Consider the following 24328-nt stretch of genomic DNA (forward strand, 5'->3'; position numbering starts at 1 on the left):
ATGGGCATCGTCGAGGCGTCCCACAGTGACTGGAGCAGCCCGGTGGTCTTGGTACCCAAGGCTGACGGTCCAGTTCTGTGTAGACTATAGAAAAGTCAATGCAGTGTCTAAATTCGACGCATACCCAATGCCTCGTATTGATGAGTTGCTCAATCGACTAGGCACGGCTTGCTTTTACTCGACACTGGATTTGACAAAGGGTTATTGGCAGATCCCCTTGACTCCATTATCCCGAGAAAAAATGGCCTTTTCCACACCATTTGGCTTACACCAGTTTGTCACACTTCCTTTTGGGCTGTTTGGGGCACCCGCTACGTTCCAGCGGCTGATGGACAGGGTCCTCCGCCCCCACACCACCTATGCGGCAGCATACCTCGATGACATCATTATCTATAGTAATGACTGGCCACGGCACCTGCAACATCTGAGGGCCGTCCTTAGGTCACTGAGGCAAGCGGGTCTCACAGCCAACCTGAAGAAGTGTGCGATTGGGCAGGTGGAAGTATGGTATCTGGGCTTCCACTTGGGCAACGGGCAGGTGCGTCCCCAAATTAACAAGACAGCAGCAATTGCGGCCTGCCCGAGGCCCAAGACCAAAAAAGGGGGTGAGACAGTTCCTGGGGCTGGCTGGCTACTATCGTAGGTTTATACCTAATTATTCGGATGTCACCAGCCCGCTGACTGATCTCACTAAAAAGGGGGCACCAGGTCCGGTCCAATGGACAGAGCAATGCCAGCGGGCTTTCTCTGAGGTGAAGGCTGCACTGTGTGGGGAGCCACTGTTACACTCCCCTGACTTTTCTCTCCCCTTTATATTACAGACCGATGCGTCGGACAGAGGGCTGGGGGCTGTTTTGTCCCAGGAGGTGGAGGGGGAGGACCTTCCAGTGCTGTATATCAGCTGGAAACTGTCGGTGCGTGAGGGGCATTACAGCACGATAGAGAAAGAGTGTCTAGCCATCAAGTGGGTGGTCCTCACCCTCCGCTACTACCTGCTGGGACGCCCTTTCACCCTCTGTTCGGACCACGCACCCCTCCAGTGGCTCCACCGCATGAAGGATGCCAACGCGCGGATCACCCATTGGTATCTGGCACTCCAGCCCTTTAACTTCAAGGTGATCCACAGGCCGGGGGCGCAGATGGTTGTGGTGGACTTCCTCTCCCGTCGGGGGGGAGTCGGCTGCAGGCCGGACAGCCGCCCAGCCTGAGTCAGGCAGTGGGGGTATGTGGCAGCGGGGGCGTGGTCAAGCATCAGTCTGTGACCGGAGGGCGGAGTCAGGGAAGGTAAGTGGCAGAATCACTGCACCTGATATCTATTAACGTGTGTTTGTGTGTCTTCCCCAGTGACTGCGCCCTATTTAAAGAGAGCGAGAGAGCAGAGGAGGAGAGCTCTCTCCCCAGCCAGACAACGTGTGTGTGTGTGTGTGTGTGTGTGTGTGTGTGTGTGTGTGTGCCCGTGTGTGACTGGGAGACAATTAGATAAGCTGAAAAGCTGAATAAATATTTTTTGTGAACTCAGTTCTGGCCTGCCGTCCTTCTGTGCTCCTCCCACTCATATGAACTGTCACAGAAACGAAGTTCCGTTGGTGGAAATGGCGAAAGCCAAACTACGAAGAAAAAATATCAGAAAATCACCAAGATAAAGTTCGGCTCGCCCGTCGCGATGGTTGCCAGGGACGAATGGCGGACTATTTTGGACGGCAGCAAGACAACCCTATATCTGACAGGGTTAGATCACCAGACCAGACATTAGATTCTAACGAACTTGTCTGACTTTTTTTGTCTGACTTTTACTAACTTAGACTTAGAAATAGAATATTATTAGAAGAACATTATCATCAGAGGGTCTACTATTGGCAATTTATAATAGTCATTATTGACATTAACATTGACTTTAGGCATATTAAAGTTTGGTCTATAGTCACTGGCTTTATCTAGAGCTGTTACTATTAATACGATTTAATTGACATGAAATTGACATGAAATGTGGTGAATCATATATATATATATATATATATATATATATATATATATATATATATATTATACACACACATCATTATATACACACATACACACACACACACACATTATATATATATATATATATATATATATATATATATATATATATATATATAAATAAAACTCGCCTTCACTTGTCTCCCTCTGAGCTACTCGCAGAGAGGGAGAATCTCCCTCTTTGCAATTTCCCAAGTTGGAGCCTCTGTAATGCATTAGTACCGAATTGCTTTAGAGGAGTAGTCAGGAGCAGAGAACACACAGGTTGATGACTGTATATCTGTATAGTGTGTGTGTGTGGGGGGGGTTGTTTTGACCTTTTGCTGGTCCCCATGAAGAAAACGGCTTTTTTTTTGCTAAAACAAAAGTAAATGCTGCAGCGTTTATTTTTAAAAAAGCCTAAAAGAGCCAAAAAGTTTCCTTTTGATGGCAAAGGTTAGGATAGCATTAATTCTGCATTAATACAGTAATTAGGTGCTCGTCTGTGAGTGTGTAACACAAGATGGCTTCAACAATTCTGTAATAGTCTTCTCTTTATAAATATTAATTATTTCTTTCTTCCTTCCTTTCTTTTCATGTATACTTGCAGTTGACCTACCTGCCCCCTCCATGGGGTGACTGCAGGGCTGAGCCCATGGACTCAGACTTCTTTACCACCTACAGCATCACAGCATGCCGCATCGACTGTGAGACACGCTACCTGGTAGAGAACTGTAACTGTCGCATGGTGCACATGCCTGGTGAGGACTTTACTTTCATTTATCATTACTCACATCATTACTGTGATTCTAGGGGGAAAAAAAAAAACACAACATCAGCAGCACAAATACAAGTAATGTTTGATTTTAGCTATGTTTCCATTCAGCCTAATAATTCAGCTTAAACTGGCTAATCTAATCTGAATGGAATTTCTATCTAGGTGAAGAATCTTTGGTTCTGTGCATTTGCATCAAAGCATTCAGTGTAACAATATAAAAATGGCCTTGTGAGGAAATAATATGGAAACGAATTACAGATTTATGTTAAAGGATGGCGGCACGGTGGTGTAGTGGTTAGCGCTGTCGCCTCACAGCAAGAAGGTCTGGGTTCGAGCCCCCTTTCTGTGTGGAGTTTGCATGTTCTCCCCATGTCTGTGTGGGTTTGCTCCGGTTTCCCCCACAGTCCAAAGACATGCAGGTTAGGTTAACTGGTGACTCTAAGGCCCTGTACACACGGCAATGGATTCAGGTGACTCCGATACAATTGCTTATCGTTTAGGCCTGGTGTCCACATGGCACCGGCATTTTGGGTGCCCAAAACACAATCTTTTTGAGAACGGGTTCCAGAGTGGAAAGATCTGGCAATGTTGCCGTTGCGAAGTCGTCTGGATGAGTAGAACGGATTTGTTTACGATGACATCACAACCACATGACTGTGAGTGCTTCACGCCAGGTAGAAGTGTAACGAACTCGATGCGAGTTGTCAACAAATCCTATAACTTGGTTCATGAAACGCGCTTACAAAATATTTTCACTGTGAATATTTATTGTGTAATGGTGCAAAGTGAGAGAGAGAGAGAGAGAGAGACTCTGCCCTTAAGGCAGAGTCAATCCTGCCAGCAAAAATAGGGAAAAAAAGGAGCGATCTCACCTCTTCAGATGTTGGTTTAAGTCCTACAATACATTCCTCAAAAAGGGCGTAGAAGAGCAAATTAATCCATCAACGTGTAGCATTCAATTTATTCCGGACCATTAAAGACGCCGCCTTCCGCGTAGAATCATACGTCATCCTCGCCGCCATATTGGATAGGTCAAAGCGGAGAATAAAGATTCATGTGCTGCCTTTAACTGTACCAACAGGTTTACCGTCCAAACGAGATCACATGGGATTACCTTTCACAGGTGAGAAACAACAAATTAATCCATCAACGTGTAGCATTCAATTTATTCCGGACCATTAAAGACGCCGCCTTCCGCGTAGAATCATACGTCATCCTCGCCGCCATATTGGATAGGTCAAAGCGGAGAATAAAGATTAGCTGCGTTTAACTGTACCAACAGGTTTGCCGTCCAAATGAGATCACATGGGATTACCTTTCACAGGTAAGACTGGAAAAATACTTTTCATTGTATTTGGTCATTATAATGTAATTTTACGAACAGATTTTCCTGACTTTGTGGCTAATATGAAGTCTCGCGCATAATAGTTTATGCGCATGCGTCCTTACTTCTTCTATTGTTCTGGTGTCTCCGAAGGGACCGTCTTACAGCGCCCCTAGAGGTGTGGCATGTGTATTGCATCATTTTCAGCAAGCGTTGCGTTGCCATATGGACCTGATATTTTACTGATCGTTGCCCATTTGGACGCGATATATTTTTAAATAACATCTCGTTGCCGTTGTCGTGTGGATGTAGCCTAAATTGACCGTGAGTGTGAATGGTTGTCTGTGTCTATGTGTCAGCCCTGTGATGACCTGGCAACTTGTCCAGGGTGTACCCCGCCTTTCGCCCGTAGTCGGCTGGGATAGGCTCCAGCTTGCCTGCGACCCTGTAGAAGGATAAAGCGGCTAGAGATAATGAGATGAGATGTTAAAGGATTAAAAGAATAATTGAGGGACTGGATGAATGATAGCAAGTCTTCCAAGTACTACACCATTTCCAAGCGAGGACTGGAAATCTTTTCACTGTCAGTTTATTAAGGGCACATAGAGGACAGATTGACACATTTTCAAATTTGCTCTAAAACAAGTGAGGCCATCATTTTTAAAGCTTGTTATCACAAACACATGAGGCAACATTTGTAAGAGTTTTCATTTACACAGACACACAATGAAAGTGATTCTCCTTGTTCAGAAAAATCCACCTATTCAACAAGACAGATAATTCCAGCTTAGTGGTGGAGCATGAAGGCCTATTTAGTGTCTCACTCAGCCTTGACTATGACTTGGTTGCTATGACTACATGCCAGTGGGGTTTAATTATCAAAGTTGTTATGAGAATGGGCTCTACTTATTGTAGAGGCCTCTGGAGCTGACAGGAAGACAGAAAGCTTGTTTATGAGGTGCATGACCTTGGTGTCTAGGCAGTGTGTTATTTTGCCTGCAGGTAAACACAGGAAATTTGAGAAGGTAGTTTGCATATGGTAGAGGAACCTCTTGAGGGTGATCTGTGGAGTACCAATAAAGTACTAGCTTTCCCTAAGGTCTGTATGTGCCTGTGGCTTAATCCTGGATCGTGGCTGGAGTTTTATGACAATCAAATATCCAACAAATTACTGCATATTAGTCTGGAAATCAAGGCTACACTAAAAAAAATTAAAAAAGATTTCTCAAGGAGTTCTTAACTTTCTCAAACAGATCCTATATAGAACCTTCTGGAATAGGGAGAATCTCTGTTGTCTAGCTCTACATAGAATGCCCAGAAGGACAACATGAGGAACACTTTTGGGGTCTTTTTTTTTCCTCCCCAATTTTCTCCCCCAGTTCCTACCCACCATCCAGCTTTCCCATATCATCAGCTACCAATTGAGGAGGGTGAAGGCTAATATGGAGGTTTCCTCCCAGACGTGTAGCCAGCCAGCTTCATCTGCGCTGCGTCACAGGGCAGTGTAACAAACTTGGAGGAAAGTGGTATCTGCCCTCTTCCTCATACATGAGTTCAGTTACCCATGATTGGCTAGTATCACTGTCATTTAACAGGGGAGAGAGAGTGCATCATTCCTCTCAGCCAGAGAGCACAGTCATTTGTGCTCGGATGGCTATGTTGCAGATCAGAATTGTAGATCAGGTGGAATTTTTCAAACTAGGTTAGAATTTTTAACCCAGTTCATAATTTGCTGCTTGTATTAGGGAGACTTACTATATCTAGGGTTAAGAGTTAGGAAGACTTTGTATTTTATGCTACTTGATGACATCATAAGACTGGACTCATTAATAAATTCAATATATATATACACCGGTGTATATATATATATATATATATATATCGGTCTTTCCATTGTTGTTGGTCTAGTGGTTAAGGTGTTGGCTTCAGAATCAGAAGGTTGTAAGTTCAAATCCTGGTTAAGTATGAAAAAAGACTTTTAAAAAAATGCTAATTAGGTCGATAGGAATAGGTAGAGAAACGAGAGGAAATGCTAGGTAGGTATAGACAGAGAGGAAGTGAATGGAAGAGAGAGAGAGAGAGAGACAGAAGAAGTAATGGAAAATCCCTTTTAAGAATCTTAGATAATCCAGGTTGGAAATTATGAACTAGGTTAAATTTTAACCCAGGTCAAAAAAAAAATCACCTAGGTTGAAATTGTTTGACCTGTAACAGCTACAGCATCATCAAAATTCAAATTCGCGAGAGCTGGACATTAGGCTCCCGATTTCTCCATGTCATTAACTGATTTTCTGAAATTTGTCTGTCTATGCATTGCTTTTTGTGCCATTCTGTTGCAGCAATGCACAGACAGACTGTATGAAATGTATGGACAAAGCTTACAGAGAGCTGGCTTAGTTCCTGTGAGGATGTCAGTATCAGATCAGTATAAGATATCAGCCAATACTCAGACCTGTGCTATTAGTCAGTATGTTACTGGAAATGAGAATTACTAGCAATTTAAACCCACTCAATGCAAATTGTCAGGCTGTTTTGGATTTGACCAAGTTCATGTTTCTATCTTGATGAAAGCAAGTGCATTTAAAGCTGGTACTGTGCTTCGTGAATGGCTCAGGGAGTTTGGATGCCACTGAGCTTTTGGCTCTTGGACACACTGTGCTCTGGTTGATCATTTCTCAAGACGTTTCTCATTAGTATGATGTGTGAGTGGCAAAATATAATGAGCAATGAGAGTAATAATGGCATATGATAACCTGCTGTATCTTGGATGTACTTCTCTCTCTCTCTCTCTCTCTCTCACTCTCTCTTACTTTCGGAAGGAATAAGGCACAGCATTAATGAATTCAATTAAATGAGGAGATCAGATTTGAAGGAGAAGTCACAGGCAGATAAGGACAGCATGAGTGACAGAGACATGGTTTAATTAAAAGAACTGACTGCAGATGCTTCACTCTCAACATGTTATCTACTTTCAGAGCCAGAACATCATGTTCTCTTTGACCTCCTTTCATTTCTATTTTACATCACCCTTGTTTATTTCTACTTGATTGTCTGGTTTGCTTGATTTGGGATTCTGATTGAGTCTCTTTCTTAGATCTGGTGTTTATGGTGAGGTTTTTATTACCTGTGTGATATGGTATTTCTCACCTGTCATATTTTGCTTTTTTCGTCCTTCTTCCTCACTTGCTTGTGCTTCTTGTCTTTCTAGGAGATGCTCCGTACTGCACGCCAGAACAATATAAAGAGTGTGCGGATCCAGCATTGGGTGAGTAGAAGCAGAGGAGAACCATTTCTGTGGACTAGAGAACTAAAAATTATGTGCCCGAAAATGATTAAGTTCATGCTCTACAACTGATGTAGAAATGGTCTTATTTTACTGTTAAATGAATACTCCACCATGAAAGAGTTCCATTTTTTTAATTAACAGCTGATGTTCAGTAGCACCCAAGATTTATTTTGTAATGAAATTCTGGGTTTATTTTTTTAGTTTCAACTTCTTTCATTTATATTTTGGTCAACAGTTTCACTTTAGTTAATAGTTTCCCTTAATGCTGTTCGACTACCTGTTGATAATGGCACCAGTGGTATTTAGCCCTTGCTTCATCTCTACCCAAAGAGAGCAGTGCAGCAGCATTTTAATCCTTTAGTCTGCTCAGCTCTGTCACTTCCTCATCTGTACACTCTGCTCAAACAGATCAGCTTTCAAAGCTTCAACTATCATGTTAATACCACCATCACCACCATTATGCTTGTTACCTTATAGCAGAGTCAAGCCTCTGTCATAACTTAGGCCCTGTTTACATTATTTCGAATCAGCGGATCATCAGATTAACATTTTTAAAACGATTAGCGTGCACACAGCAACACCAATACACGATTCGCGTGCACACAGCAACGCCAGTACACGGATACGCTAATCACATGACTAATTAGACGGCACGCAAGTTGAAATGTGTAAATAAACTTCAGTACGGCTCAGCGGCTGCGCTCCAAATCACTCCGCCCTGAACAGCGAGTACCCTCTGGAGGGTGCGCACTCCCCGGCCCTGCGCAGCTCACAGAGCGCGCGAGTGAAGCGCACGAGCAGTGATTCGGGACTGAGCCGCTGTGTGTGTGATCCCAGTGCATATCAGGCATGCGCAAGTCACTTACCACTTGCAAGTGGAAGGATGGCAAGCCTAAAGATAATCATAACTACACAATGGGCAGTATTTGCATCTTACCATGAACAACATTAAGAATGACAAAGCAAAGCATTATATTCATACTTTAATGAATAATTGATTCATAATCTTTAATGAAAAACAAAAAGGTGATACAAGGCGGAAACAATAGCAGGAAGTGAAATCAGCGCAGTTTTTCAGCAGTCGCGTCACATGACCAACGCCAGCGAATCAGGAAGGTGGATGTCACAGTGACGTTGTCCAATGACGACGTCAGCTAGAGCTCAGCACTGCGTTTCCTCGTTTCTCAATGTTTACACAGCAACGGTTCAAATACGAACTGGGCTGAATACGTGGGCCCTGGCGGATTCAAGTTGTTCCGCCTGTGGAGTCGTTTTCCGGCGTTTTAATGTGCATGGACAGTGCATCCGCGAAGAAAACGAGACGGATACGGTCTAATGTAAACACCACCTCAGTGCAGTTCAGTGTTTCCCCAAAGTTTACTGCCTTGGGGGGGGGATGAGGATGTGTTTGCTGGATGAGGATGGTCATCTGCAAGACCCCTCCCCACAGCTCCTATTACAGAGCATTTGGACCTGAACAAACAGTTAAAGGGCTCATATTTAAGTCTTCACATTTATTTTAGAACAATAATTAGAACAATTTTTACAAAAGAACTGTTTATTGTTTTTTTTTTTTTTACAACAGAACAATTATTTTTTGTGGAAGCTGCCCGGATGTGGGTGGAGCATAGAAGTACGGCAGGCTGTTGTTAGCGTTTAGATACACTTTATTATGCTTTTCAGCACAACACTTTCTCAACTGGGACAGTCACACACATGCACACACTGTCGTGTTCTGGTCCCAATCCACCACTCCTCTGCTCTCTTACTTCTTTTATGCAGCACCGTCACTGAAAGAAACACACAGACATGCATTCATTGACAACAGGTGTAGCGATTTGGCCACTCACCTTCCCCGAATCTACCCTCCATTCACAAACCGACGCTCAGCCATGCCCCCGCTGCCACATACCCCCACCGCCCAACTCAGGCCGGGCAGCCGTCCAGCCTGCAGCAGACTCCCCCCCCCCCCCCCCCCCCCCCCCCAATGGGACAGGAAGCCAACCACCACCATCTGTGCCCCTGGCCTGTGGACCACCTCAAATCTGAATGGCTGGAGGGCAAGATACCAACGGGTGATCCGCTCGTTGGCATCGTTCATGCAGTGGAGCCACTGGAGGGGCGCGTGGTCTGAACAGAGGGTGAAAGGGCGTCCCAGTAGGTAGTATCGGAGGGCAAGGACTGCCCAATTGATAACCAGGCACTCTATCATGCTGTACTTGCTTTCACCCACTGACAAATTCCAGCTAATGTACAGCACAGGACGTTCCTCCCCCTCCACCTTCTGGGACAGAACGGCCCCCAGCCTCCTGTCCGATGTGTCTGTGTGTAAAATAAAGGGGAGAGAAAAGGGGGAGTGTAAAAGTGGCCCCCCACACAGTGCAGCCTTTACCCTAGAGAAATCCTGTTGGCATCGCTCTGTCCACTGGACTGGATCTGGTGCTCCCTTTTTAGTGAGATCAGTCAGCGAGCTGGTGACATCCGAATAATTAGGTATGAACCTACGATAGTAGCCAGCCAGCCCCAGGAACTGTCTCACCCCCTTTTTTGGTCTTGGGCAGTGTTGTTTTTGTTAACGATGACGAAATGATTTCGTCAATCCACCTTTTTTCATGACTAAAACGAGACAGTGACGAGCTAAACATAACTATTTGATCACGAAAATATGACAAGATGCATCTGTTGTTTTCGTTGACGAGACAAGACGAAAATGTTAGCGGGTTGGCTATAGGACTATCAAAATGCATGGCATTTCCTCCAACGGCGCATGCAACCTGTCTGCCAAATGCTGAAAATATCAGCAATGCACCTGCATCCTGTCCTTGTTTGGCCACGTCCACCAGGCACAGTGCACACAGTTCATGGACCATGGCGGCTGCAACGGCAGCACAAGGGCTTGGTGGGCGGAAAAGACGCGATGATTTATGGACATACTTTACACATAATCCAGCAGAAATAAAACAGAATGCCTTGTACACAGAGGTACACGCTGTGTCTATAAACTACGTGGCAAGAATACGACTGACCTCAAGAGTCATCTAAAGGCTCACCATGCTGCTATTTCTGCGATGGTAAGTTAACGTTACAAGAAGTCCTGTTAACAGATCATGCATATGTTTGCTAGCTTTGGTTAAGGTCACTCAACAATCGGGCTGCGATGAATTTCCTATGAAGTTTTCCAAAACACTGTGACCTGGTGAAAATGAATGGGACCGCTAGCTTCATACTACATTTGGCTTGGTTAAGCTAACTTAAATTCAATTAACATGTCATGAGTAAAACTTGTCCTGCAGGGATTATTGGTGGGACAGCAACTGAATGCTTTGTCATATATTGACCCATATTTGAGTTACTGTGAAACATACGGGGGGAAATGTAGCTTTTCAGACCTGTTGCTGTGCCTTAATATATTGCGACATATTAAACAGAGGCAGAAACACGAGTCTGTGAACAATGGAGCATACGCACTAGCAGACATCCCAGCCTGCAGAAACTCATTTCAGGGAGGTGTCGTGACGCATGACTTTTTCCCCATCAGCCATAGATATACATAGAAGACTAGATGCCTCACCGCGTATTCCAGAACGTCCGCACAGGGCGGCCATCTTACCACAGGCAAGCTTTTCCACAGAATTTGCGGTACACTGAGTTAAGACCATTGAGATGCTTAAATGTTTATACTCTTATCTCGCTGAAATTTTGACGTATATACAAATGGTTTGATTTCTTAAAACATTATTAATGTGGTTGTAATTCTGGGTGCTTGAACATGCTAAAATCGTACCTTTTCTCTTCAAAAACGACTTACTGCAGCTTTGTCAAAGTTGTGTTTCATGCTAGGCTAGTTCGTAGCACCAAGTAATTTTACATGGAAGGTCATGAGATAATATTTTCAATAACTGAAGTTGCACTTGCACATGGTTTTCATTTTCGGGTTGGTTAATTTAAAACAACTTACATTATGATTTCTAGAGGAAATTAAATTACTGACTGTGACGAGATGCCAGACTTCTGCCCGGCTTTCGGTTGCTCGAACCGGCGATGTCTGGAAAGTAGGGCATGCGGGATCACCTTTCACCAGTAAGATAATACATCATTTTTTTTAAGGATAATCGGTAGCGTTATTTACTTAGTGAAATAATGTCCAATACAGTTCCTGATATGAGCAGCCGGGCTAGGACAACAGTATCATACTGTATTGTTACATTTGGGTGTGAGGTTGTAAGTGAGTAAGCTGTTTATTTAACTTTAGCTTCCCCTACGGCCCTATCACATGTAAAAATATTTTCACTAAAAATTGGAAATAAATTGTATGGTTATTTGTCCTAAGGCCGCAGTTATCCATAAGTATGCAGTGTTAGGCTTCTCACAGCATAGGAATTTCAGCATGTATTTTTTTTAAAACATAAAATGATTATTCATCATTAATATCATAAATACATACTTCCGTTTGTTTTTTTTTTATATAACAAACCAAACCGTTTGAATATCGATTGAAATTTGAGGAAGTTATGGTCATCTGAAAAGTACATATCGCTACCAACACAATGTAATGGGTAAGCCAGCTGTCTGAGGTAAGATGGCCGCCATGTGCGGACGTTCGACTTCATTGACGGGCAACGGGGACGAGGCATCTAGTCTTCTATGTATATCTATGCCATCAGCGAGGTGGGTGTCACGACACCTCCCTGAAATGAGTTTGGATGTCTGTAAACCAATCAGGATGCTCTTTGTCTAGCATGCCCTACATGAACAGTCTCTCTCACTCTCCCTCGCGCACTCCATCATATGCGCGATGCAGACATTAACGTTTCACGTGCACGCTCTTGCTCGCTTGCTCTAGATTCCGGGAGATATTCTCCAATTTGTGGGCATCAGGGAGCCACTATCAATATGTCAATATATCATTCAATAACATTGAAAAAATAGAGAGAGGTATACTTGTCATACTGATAATAATAATTCATGCATGGTATTAAATAATATTTAAAGTTAAAACTAAGATAAATAAATATATATAGCTCTTAATTATATATAGAAATAAAGTTATGTAGAAAGAGTTTGGAGATGTCAACATCATATCCATATCTACTTAAATCAGAAAAAAGGTGGTGTCTGACTTTTTTCTTGAACGACAATTTAGATGAAGATCTTATAGAAGTTGGAATCTGGTTCCATACCCTAACACCAACATGGGAAAATGAGTTCTTTTGTAGATTTGTACGAGAATACTAAGTATATAAGTTCTTGGAGTAAGATGACCTAGTGTTATAAGAATAGATACTAGAAATAGAAGAAAATAATTTACAAATGTTTGAGGGTGCACTTTGATTAACAACGTCATACATTAATTTAGAAATACATTCATAGAAAAGATGATTTACTGGTAAAATATTGGTTTTGGAAAACAATGGAAGGGCACTTTCTCAATTATCAACAAAATGGATTAATCTTAAAGCTCGGTTTTGTAGGATTAATACTTTATTTATATGAGTTCTACAAGCCTGTCCCCAAGAACTAAGACCATATGTTAAATAAGGTTGAATCAGAGAGCGATATAATGTCATAAGGGTATGTAGTGGAATAAAATGTCTAAGCTTGGCCAAAAGGCCGACAACCTTGCTTATTTTGTTGCAAATAAAATCAATATGAGGCTTCCAAGAAAGATTGTCATCGATTATTAAATCCAAATATTTGACATACTTTTTACGTTCAAGTGAAACAAGTTTGTTTTGAGACACTGTTTTGAGAGTATGTTATGCACAACCTGTCAACCTCGATTACAATTTCCTATCTCTGTATTGGTCTAATTTAATGTTTTAAAATAATTATTTTTTTGAATAAAATGAATGACTAAAACTGGACTAAAACCCTTTTAGTTTTCGTCAACTAAAACTAGACCAAAACCATCAAGGATGGAATTGACTAAAATGTGAATAAAACTAATAAGTATTTCATCCAAAAGACTAAAACTAAATCAAAAATGGCTGCCAAAAACAACACTGGTCTTGGACCTCAGGCAGGCCACAATCGCTACAGTCTTGTTAATTTGGGGATGCACCTGCCCATGACCCAAGTGGAAACTTAGATTTTCCACCCGCAAATTGCACACTTTTTGGGTTAGCTGTGAGACCCGCACGCCTCAGCGACTAGGACAGCCCTAAGGTGTTCGAGGTGCCACGGCCAATCATTGCTATAGATGATGATATCGTCTAGATACGCGGCCACATAGGCAATGTGAGGGCGGAGAACCCTGTCCATGAGCTGCTGGAATGTCGCAGGAGCCCCAAACAACCCAAAAGGAAGTGTGACGAATTGGTGTAACCCAAATGGTGTGGAAAAGGCCATTTTCTCTTGGGATAGAGGGGTCAAGGGCATCTACCAATATCCCTTCGTTAAATCCAGTGTCGAGTAAAAACGAGCAGTGCCTAATCGATTGAGCTCGTCAATGCGAGGCATTGGGTATGCGTCGAATTTAGATACCGCATTGACCTTTCTGTAGTCCATGCAGAACCGGACCGACCCATCGGTCTTGGGAACCAGGACCACCAGGCTGCTCCAGTCACTGTGGGACTCCTCGATTATACCCATTTCAAGCATAGTCTTGAGTTCATACCGGACCACCTTTTTTTTTGTGTTCGGGTAGGCGGTAAGGGCGGCTTCGCACCACCACCCCCGGGGGCATCTCAATGTGGTGTTCTATGAGGTGGGTGTGGCCGGGCAGGGGCGAAAACATGTCGGAAAATTCCTTCTTCAACTGGGCCACCTCCATGAGTTGGGCCAGTGAGAGGTGGTCTCCACAAGGGAGACCACAATTTTTTTTTTTGTACCTCCGGCCCCAGCTCCGCCTTCTCTGGGACTACCAACACCAATGCCATGGGGACCTCCTCATTCTAACATTTTAACATATTGAGGTGGTAAATTTGCAATGCCCCACCCCTGTCCGTTCGCCTCACCTCATAGTCAACATCCCCGACTTGCCATGTGACCTCAAAGGGCCCTTGCTACTTGGCAATTAATTTGGAGCTCAATGTGGGCAATAATATGAGCACTTTGTCTCCTGGTGTGAACTCTCTAAGGCCTCTGACATACAGTAGGACTTGACGTTCTTGTGCCTGCCACAAATTCTCCTGGGTTAAGTGAACGAGTGTGTGGAGTTTTGTGTGCAAGTCAAGAATGTATTGAATTTCGTTCTTATTAGGCAAAGGTTCCTCCTCCCAATTTTCATGTAGCACATCCAAAATGCCACGTGGCTTACGCCTATATAATAATTCGAATGGTGAAAAACCTGTGGAGGTTTGCGGGACCTCTTGAACTGCAAATAACAGAGGCTCGAGCCATTTATCCCAATTACATGCATCCTCACTTATGAACTTCCTAATTATGTTTTTGGGTGTTTGATTAAAATGTTCCACTAAGCCATCCATTTGTGGGTGATAGACACTGGTGTGGATAGACTTAATCCCCAATGACCTATACAGTTCACGTAGTGTGTGTGACATAAATGCAGTGCCTTGATCTGTCAGGATTTCTTTCGGAATCCTGACCCGGGAGATAATACGGAAGAGCTCTTTCGCAACACTGTGTGCTGAGATATTGCACAGAGGCACTGTTTCTGGATATTGTGTTGCATAGTCCACCAGAACTAAAATAAAGCTATATCCCCATGCTGACCGATCTAATGGCCCGACGAGATCCATCCCAATTCTTTCAAAAGGGGTCTTGATCAAAGGGAGAGGGTGCAAAGGCACTTTTGGAGTGGCTGCGAGATTTACTAATTGGCATTCGCGGCATGCCATACACCACCGATGCACATCCCTGCAAATCCCTGGCCAATATAACTGGACCATTATTCGGGCTAGTGTTTTATCCTGCCCTAAATGTCCGGCCATGGGATTAAAGTGAGCCGCATGAAATATGAGTTCCCTACGGCTCTTTGGGATTAATAACTGCGTTATCTTTTTGCCAGTCTGAGTGTCCTGCGTCACTCGGTATAACGTATCCTTAATAATAGCAACATAGGGGAAGGTCGGCGTCACATTTGGCTGGAGAATTTGACCATCAGTTACTCTCACTTGGTCAAATGCATGCCACAGAGTCTCATCTTGTGACTGCTCTAACGGGAAATCCTCAAGGGAATCTCCGAGAGAGGGAGGAGGGGCGGGGTGCTCCTCGCTCCGCATATCATCCTGTAGTGGTGCTGATGTAGATGGCTCTGTGACAGCTTCTCCAGCCAATGCTAATTCGGGATCTTCCCGAGACGTATTGCTGCAGGACCCACTTCTTACTATGTGTTCCATTAACTCTTTAAATCCTGGCCAATCAGTCCCCAAAATCAGCGAGTGGGTGAGACGAGGATTAACCACCACCTTTACACTATGCTTTTCTCCCCGAAATACAACTCCGATTGCAAAAAAGTTGGGACAAAGTACAAATTGTAAATAAAAACGGAATGCAATGATGTGGCAGTTTCAAAATTCCATATTTTATTCAGAATAGAACATAGATGACATATCAAATGTTTAAACTGAGAAAATGTATCATTTAAAGAGAAAAATTAGGTGATTTTAAATTTCATGACAACAACACATCTCAAAAAAGTTGGGACAAGGCCATGTTTACCACTGTGAGACATCCCCTTTTCTCTTTACAACAGTCTGTAAACATCTGGGGACTGAGGAGACAAGTTGCTCAAGTTTAAGGATAGGAATGTTAACCCGTTCTTGTCTAATGTAGGATTCTAGTTGCTCAACTGTCTTAGGTCTTTTTTGTCGTATCTTCCGTTTTATGATGCGCCAAATGTTTTCTATGGGTGAAAGATCTGGACTGCAGGCTGGCCAGTTCAGTACCCGGACCCTTCTTCTACGCAGCCATGATGCTGTAATTGATGCAGTATGTGGTTTGGCATTGTCATGTTGGAAAATGCAAGGTCTTCCCTGAAAGAGACGTCGTCTGGATGGGAGCATATGTTGCTCTAGAACCTGGATATACCTTTCAGCATTGATGGTGTCTTTCCAGATGTGTATGCTGCCCATGCCACATGCACTAATGCAACCCCATACCATCAGAGATGCAGGCTTCTGAACTGAGCGCTGATAACAACTTGGGTCGTCCTTCTCCTCTTTAGTCCGAATGACACGGCGCGTCCCTGATTTCCATAAAGAACTTGAAATTTTGATTTGTCTGACCACAGAACAGTTTTCCACTTTGCCACAGTCCATTTTAAATGAGCCTTGGCCCAGAGAAGACGTCTGCGCTTCTGGATCATGTTTAGATACGGCTTCTTCTTTTAACTATAGAGTTTTAGCTGGCAACGGCGGATGGCACGGTGAATTGTATTCACAGATAATGTTCTCTGGAAATATTCCTGAGCCCATTTTGTGATTTCCAATACAAAAGCATGCCTGTATGTGATGCAGTGCCATCTAAGGGCACCCAGTATGGTTTTCCGGCCTTGACCCTTACGCACAGAGATTCTTCCAGATTCTCTGAATCTTTTGACGATATTATGCATTGTAGATGATGATATGTTCAAACTCTTTGCAATTTTACACTGACGAACTCCTTTCTGATATTGCTCCACTATTTGTCGGCACAGAATTAGGGGGATTGGTGATCCTCTTCCCAGCTTTACTTCTGAGAGCCACTGCCACCCCAAGATGCTCTTTTTATACCCAGTCATGTTAATGACCTACTGCCAATTGACCTCATGAGTTGCAGTTTGGTCCTCCAGCTGTTCCTTTTTTGTACCTTTAACTTTTCCAGCCTCTTATTGCCCCTGTCCCAACTTTTTTGAGATGTGTTGCTGTCATGAAATTTCAAAATGTCTCACTTTTGACATTTGATATGTTGTCTGTGTCCTGTTGTGAATACAATATCAGTTTTTGAGATTTGTAAATTATTGCATTCCGTTTTTATTTACAATTTGTACTTTGTCCCAACTTTTTTGGAATCGGGGTTGTAGAATGTGGATGGACACTAAGGGGTAGTTTTGAACATCCCCGTGCACACACAATGCCTTCACCACTTGTGCTCTCTCCAATGCCTCACCTTGCACCAGGCTTTGGTGGATTGAGGTTTGGTTACAGCCAGAATCCACCAAGGCCTGATACGTATCCCCTTGTACACTTACTGGTATGCGATACACTCCGGCCCAATCGAGGGTAGTTTCTGGCACGTCGGGGATCCGGACCACCGTGCTCACTTCCATCGTGGAACACTGATTTAGGAGATGTCCCGGCTCCCTGCGGCATCAGCACACCGGTCTAGGCTCTCCCTCTGCACTGGTGTTACGGACATCACTCACCTGGGGGGGGGGAGAAGACACAGATGGAAAGGGGAAACGGGGGGATACCACGGATGCGTCGGGCTGGCTAGGGGGGAGCCGGCCCCCGCCTCCGCGGTGGGGGAACAGGGTGAGGACGGGAAGCAGAGGGAGAGGAAAGAGGAGAAGGAGAAGCATGTCTTCCTGCTGTCGGAACCGCTACCATGTGGTCCTCTGCCAGCTCAATGGCTTGATCCAGCGATGCCGAGCAATGACACTGGACCCACTCCGCCGTTCCTTCCGGAAGTTACGCGATGAACTGTTCCAGTGTCACCAGGTCGATAATTCCCTCGGCGTCGCGGTCGTCTGCCCTCAGCCACCGCTGGCAGGCATCCTGGAGTTGTTGGCTGAATGTGAATGGCAGGCCGACCTCCTCCAAGCACAGCGCGCAGATGCTGTTGTTCTGGGGAGCGGCCGACACGCTGGAGAATGGCTCTCTTTAAGTCAGTGTATATGAGCCGGCTGTCAGCGTGTCAGCGAGGAGCTGCAGCGCAGTGAGCTGTGTCTCGCCGGTCAGCAGGGGAATCAGGTGTGCTGCTCGACCGGCCAACCCCACGTCTCGGCTGCTTGCTCAAAGAGCGCAAGGAAGGCTTCTGGATCATCGCGCGGACCCATCTTTGTTAGGGTGAGGTGGGGAGGGTCTGCTGCAGTGGCAGTCGAGGACCTAGCTGACGCGAGCAGGGGCCGGAACACCTGGCGGTCTTCTTGTTGGGCCAGCATCAAGGCTTCGAAGTGTTGTTCCTGCTTCTTTCAGAGGGCAATCAGCGCTTGATGCTGGTTCTGCTGTGCCATGGCAAGGGCATTAATGAGGTCTTTGAAGGGCAAGGACTCCATGGAGGGGCTCCCTTCTGTACTCCTGGGTTTTGGCACTACTGTGGAAGCCGCCCGGATGTGGGTGGAGCACAGAAGTATGGCAAGCTGTTGTTAGCATTTAGATACACTTTTTATTATGCTTTTCAGCACAACACTTTCCCAACTGGGACAGTCACACACACACACACACACACACACACACACACACACACACACACACACACACACACACACACACACACCATCGTGTTCTGGTCCCAATCCACCACTCCTCTGCTCTCTTACTCCTTTTATGGAGCACCGTCACTGCAAGAAACACATAGACACACATTAATTGACAACAGGTGTAGCAATTTGGCCACTCACCTTCCCCGACTCTACCCTCCATTCACAAAATGATGCTCGGCCACACCCCCGCTGCCACATTTTACAACAATTTATTTTACAATAGAACATTTCTTTGACAAATATTTTTAAACAAGTATTAAGAGATTAAAATGGCATATGAACCATTCATAGTTCTAATTGATTTATAATTCTGAAAAGAAAAATCACTTATTTCTTCTTTCTGTAACTTGTTTTTACTCACCTCTCCACTGCCTTTATGTGTTGAGTGAAGAAGTAGAGTAATAGACTGACTGTGCTTGTTTGAAGTAACATGTAAAAATAAGTAATTTTCTAGAGCTAGCTAACTTGAAGATATTTACAATGATATTCCAACATGATCTCACTGTGAATATGCGTAACATAACATGAGCTAACTTAATATAGTGTGCCTGAAGACGTCACTCACACTCTTCTTTAAAAAAAAAGTTGTATGTCCTCCATCTTTTTCCGCTTGCAGGGTTCTGACATTGCTAACTATTGTTTGATCCTTCCTTGACACTGACAAAAACCTGGAATGTTGATTTGGTTGTTGACCCCCTGTGGACATATTTGGAATGGCCAATCAGCACTTGTCTTGGCACTTAGCACTGAGATAGATTTACTATTTTTACAGTCCTCATGCATTACTTTTTTATTGGTTGGCTGTTTAGCATTGGTTTAAACTGTGTAATTAGTTTTAGTCCATCAGCCAAGATTGTTCATGGTCCTGTTGAATTGTTATTGATAGATATTTGAGTGCTGTAGTTGAAGGCTTTTACTTTTTGCTTGTTGTGGATTTAAGCCCAATGATGTATTGTATCCACATATCCATGGTATTCCATTGAAAACTGCTTCTTTTAGTCATTATTTTTACAGAATTCTGTGTAAGAGGGAGAAAAAGAAAGAGAGAGACAGAAAGTGAGATTAGCCCATTTAGACTGAGAAAGCCAGATCTGCCAGGCACCTCACTCTGTCTGAACACAACCACTCGTTATGGATAGCTGAGCCTGAAGGCCAATTTATGCTGACAACCCAGTCCTCGCAGACGGTGTCGCAGATAGTGTCTGCGTAGCCCCCCCCACCTTTGCAGACGCTCTGTGCGCACCTCCCAAAAATTGTGACCACCGCAGAAGCCTCGCAGACAGCGTCGCAGACAAGAGGGCTCTGATTGGTCCACTCTACATCTGCTGTACACGCACTTCCGCTTCCCTACTTTCCCGGTTTGTTTTGTTTTCACGACCGGCATTTTTAAAAACACGAGCGAAGATGGAGCAGCATGAAGAGCGGTTGATTGAGGAAGTACGTACATCTATATGACTCCAGTTCTAGTCATTATAAAAAAAAGTTCTAGTCATTATAAGTAACCGGAGGATAAACACTACTCCACTAACCACACCCACCAACTACTCCTAGCGACTTCGCACCCCCTTGCGTTGTGCCGGTGAATAACATCGCGCACGCCTATACTCCCCGCTCAACAATAAATTACAACTGTCTGCGAAAAGCTATCTGTGAAAGCCTTGTCGCAAGAGCATGCAGAGGCCTTGAGGCAGGGATGGAGCTCAATTTATGACTCCTCTTCTCATCTCCTTCCTCTGTGCTTCCTCCATCCAACCCCATAGCGCTTCTCACCCCCCCACACACTTCACTTCTTCATTCTTTCCACATTGTTTGATTTTTTTTTCATCTGCTGTAATCACCATCCTGCTTAATGGTGCCTCTTTCTCTTCCATTCTTTTCTCTGTTCTTTCTAGATTTTCTGGTGGAAAGAGATAATGATTACTGTGTGTGTGAGACACCCTGCAACATGACGCGCTACGGCAAAGAGTTGTCCTTCGTCAAGATCCCCAGTAAGGCCTCAGCAAAATACTTGGCCAAGAAGTTCAACAAGACAGAGCAGTACATTGCGTAAGTGTCAGTGAAGCCAATTACAGTGCAGGTCCTGTTTTTACTTTATTTAGTCTGTGAGATAGTTTACAAGTCCATGTGCTCTATACTCCTTTAACCAAAGCTAGTTCCCACAATTTTATCTAGTTCAGTTCTAGTGTAGCTGAGTGTTTACCAAAGTGTAGCTTGGGAACCCCCAGGGGTCCATGAAGGATATCTAGGGGGTCTGAAAAATTTAAACACACTTTTGAAAAATACACATGGAAGTCATGGGAAGCACCCAAGCACACATAAAACCAACAATATCTCATCCAGATGTAACCGAGGTCCCACGTAGCTATGTTATATTTTATCTTGAGTGTGTAGTACTATGGGACAGGGCCTGAGTTCGTTGTTGAACTGTTATTAAAATGTATTATTACCCTTTAATTTACCTCTTTTGAGTTTTACCCCAATTTTGATTTCTAAACTTCCTCAGCAAAATTTATAAGGACCACCACACAACGGTACATTAAATGCAATAATCCTTTTACAGGTATTTTATTTACAAAATGAAATGATAAAGTTTGGTAACTTTCTTTATGAAATAAAATATAAACAAGACTCAAAATGTTATAAATAAAGGTGTACAAAATGAAATATCAGATTTCTTTAGTTTTCAAACCTCTTCCTTTAAGTTTCAAAAATCTCTTTTATACCTTTATAAAAAAGTACAAAATACCTTTTTTATGCTTTTAAGTTACACCAAAATACCTTTTAACTTTCTTTAATCAAAATAAGTACCTTTTTCATAGCTTTTTTACAAAATAAATACCGTTTAGATACCTTAAATCAAAATAGTTACCTCTCAAATACCTCTTAAACAAAAAATTACCTTTTGAATATGGTTGATATTAACCAAACACAGTTGTTAATCACATACAAACTATCAAAAAATCACTCAATGTATTGAGGTATTTCACCTGACGTCACAGGGTCACGTGACACCCCGGTGTCCGCCATTTTGAACGTCAAGCTAGCTAATGTCAACAACAGTAGCTGGTATGTTACTGTAGCAATGTTTACGTTCAGTCATTTGGATGACTGTTAAAACCTTTCAGTCTCAAGTTTTTCCTTTACTGGATTTACTAGTTTACTGAGCTAGCGCGCCGGCTGCCGGCAGGCTAGCGCGCGCTAGCTCCCAGCTTGCCCGAGCGTGCTAGCTCAGTAAACTAGTAAATCCAGTAAAGGAAAAACTTGAGACTGAAAGGTTTTAACAGTCATCCAAATGACTGAACATAAACATTGCTACAGTAACATACCAGCTATGATGTTGTTGACATTAGCTAGTGCTAACAGCTAGTTGCTAATACACTGCTACAACTACACTAACCCTAATAATACAGTTCTTGGTCACTGCCTGGTAACAGCAAATTTATAACGGGCCATGTCTCAACAGACTAAGAAGTTATTTCAATGACATTTAATAACATTTTGTTTATCCTGAGGACCGAAAGTAAATGAAAATGTGAACAAACCTTAGCTGTAATAAGATGGCGACCGCCGGCTCCAGGGACGACCCGCTGATGTAGGCATGTTACCCAGCCTGACACAAAATATTTGTAGGTATCCAAACTCATACGCTTTCAGATCAATACCTGTGTATGGCGATGGGTTTTTAACGACATAGGTATAAAGATCATGTGGGCCGAAGTCAGGTAAAGACGAGAGCTTCGTGTACTTCCGTATGTCAGTGAACAATCCTGGTGGAAGCAGGTAAACGTCGTTCTCTAAGCCTGCTAACCTCAATTTTTGCAAATACCTCTCCCTCTGCTCGCCCTGTAAATGCCCTACATCGCTGGATAGTGAAGGTGTTTTCTGCATCTCGCTCCTTTTTCTTTTATGTTTCTCGTTTGTTCCCTCCCTCGCATTCAAACTGATTCGAGCCGTGCCGTCCAAAATGGCAGCATCACATGACTTGGTCATGTGGGTGAAATACCTCAATACCCGTGGGCCCACACACACACACACACACACACACATACACACACACACACCTTCACTCGTTAATCAAGAAATTTGACCCTGTTGCAGGCCTGATTTGAAGCTGGGATGCGTTGAGGCCTAAAAACTTTAATGGCCGCTTCACTCTGATGTGAGCAGAAAACAAAAAGCACATGCAAGTTCAGTTAGTACTCACGATTCCCAGACGAATTGTTAATGGGGATAGCAGTCACCGTTGACCACAGCATCACAGGAAGAAAACAGCAGAGTCCGTCCACTGGGAAGACCGGGAAAACCGCTCCGACCTCTCTCCACATCTCCTTTAAGCATATGAACTCAGTTGAGCCACAATACCAAACGCTATTTCATGGCGAATTAACGTGAAGTCTGTTTTAACTAGGAAGCATTACAATGCTACTGTAACAGTATGATATCCAGGCACATATACATAGTATGCTAAGCTAACTAGCAGGTCACTAACTAACATCATAACATCATGTCTTATCACTATAATGGTTAGTTACAGCACAGAACAAAAGGCACATATTTATTTACCTTTTTTCGAGTTACAATCAAGTTATTATCAGGACCACGAGTAGTCGACCTTGTAGATAAAACTTTGAAATACTCTCAGCAGCACGCTGCTCGTCGCTCCTTTCTCCGGACACAGTATGTCTCTCGCGAAACCCAACCCTACCCTGGCCTGTGCCACTTGTCCCGCCCCATTTGAGGGAACGGCTTGGATTGGCTGTTAATTTGTTAAAGACCCAATAACAATACATAAACAGATTGACTGACATTAACTGGTAACAGGTTAGGTTGCATGGCTGTTTACGCAGACTTTAGATCAAACAAACTCATTTTCTCCTAAATTATGGATTTTAAAGGAACATTACTCTTTTTACAAATATTTAACATTTTAAACTGTACATATGATATTTATGCATTTTTTCCAATTCATATTTTAACCAGTTTAGTATTATGAACTTTTGTGTGTTATATAACTATATACCTGCTGTGTTACTGATTTTATGAACTGTATGATTTTAGACAGGGCTACACAGATATTCAGAACACATTGTATTTCTACAGTGTTTTATTTTTGTAGCTTGCATCTTTCAAAATGTAAGCTGCCTGCAACCCAAAACACACAGCAGAATTGGTTAATTTTATTTCTGTTAGGGTTTTGCTGGGATTTGAACCTGGTTCACTAGTGTGATAATCCAGCAAACCCCCACTAGGATGACACAAATGCAGAGGCGTGAGGTGGAAGTAGAAAAAGTAGCAAAAGGTTTATTTACAATATTTACAAAAATCCAAAAAGCTCAGAAGATGAAGGGAAAAAATAAGAAATATCCAAAGTACAAAATAAAAGCCAAAAAACCAGAAAAGAAAAGGCAAAAATACCAATGCTCAGAAGATCCAAAAACACAGTAAATACTAGGTCCAAAAAGCAAAGCAAAGTGCAAAACCAAAAAGACAAGGAACACGGTACAGAGGAAACTGGAGCTAAACATAACAGCACAAAGACTCTGTGACAAGAGGACTGAACTCAGGGGTATAAAT

General features: G+C 43.3%; 1 protein-coding gene across 1 annotated transcript in view; it reads left to right on the forward strand.

Annotated features, from left to right (window-relative positions):
- The window catches only part of LOC132874352 (acid-sensing ion channel 1B), a 595724-nt gene that overhangs the window by 457210 nt on the left and 114186 nt on the right, over positions 1 to 24328 (forward strand). The window contains exons 4-6 of the mRNA XM_060910471.1: positions 2612 to 2762; positions 7312 to 7368; positions 20647 to 20800. Coding sequence (XP_060766454.1) covers positions 2612 to 2762; positions 7312 to 7368; positions 20647 to 20800 — 362 coding nt within the window. The remainder of the gene's footprint in view (positions 1 to 2611; positions 2763 to 7311; positions 7369 to 20646; positions 20801 to 24328) is intronic.

The sequence above is a fragment of the Neoarius graeffei genome, chromosome 26 (genome assembly GCF_027579695.1).
Source record: "Neoarius graeffei isolate fNeoGra1 chromosome 26, fNeoGra1.pri, whole genome shotgun sequence".
NCBI classification, from domain to species: domain Eukaryota; kingdom Metazoa; phylum Chordata; class Actinopteri; order Siluriformes; family Ariidae; genus Neoarius; species Neoarius graeffei.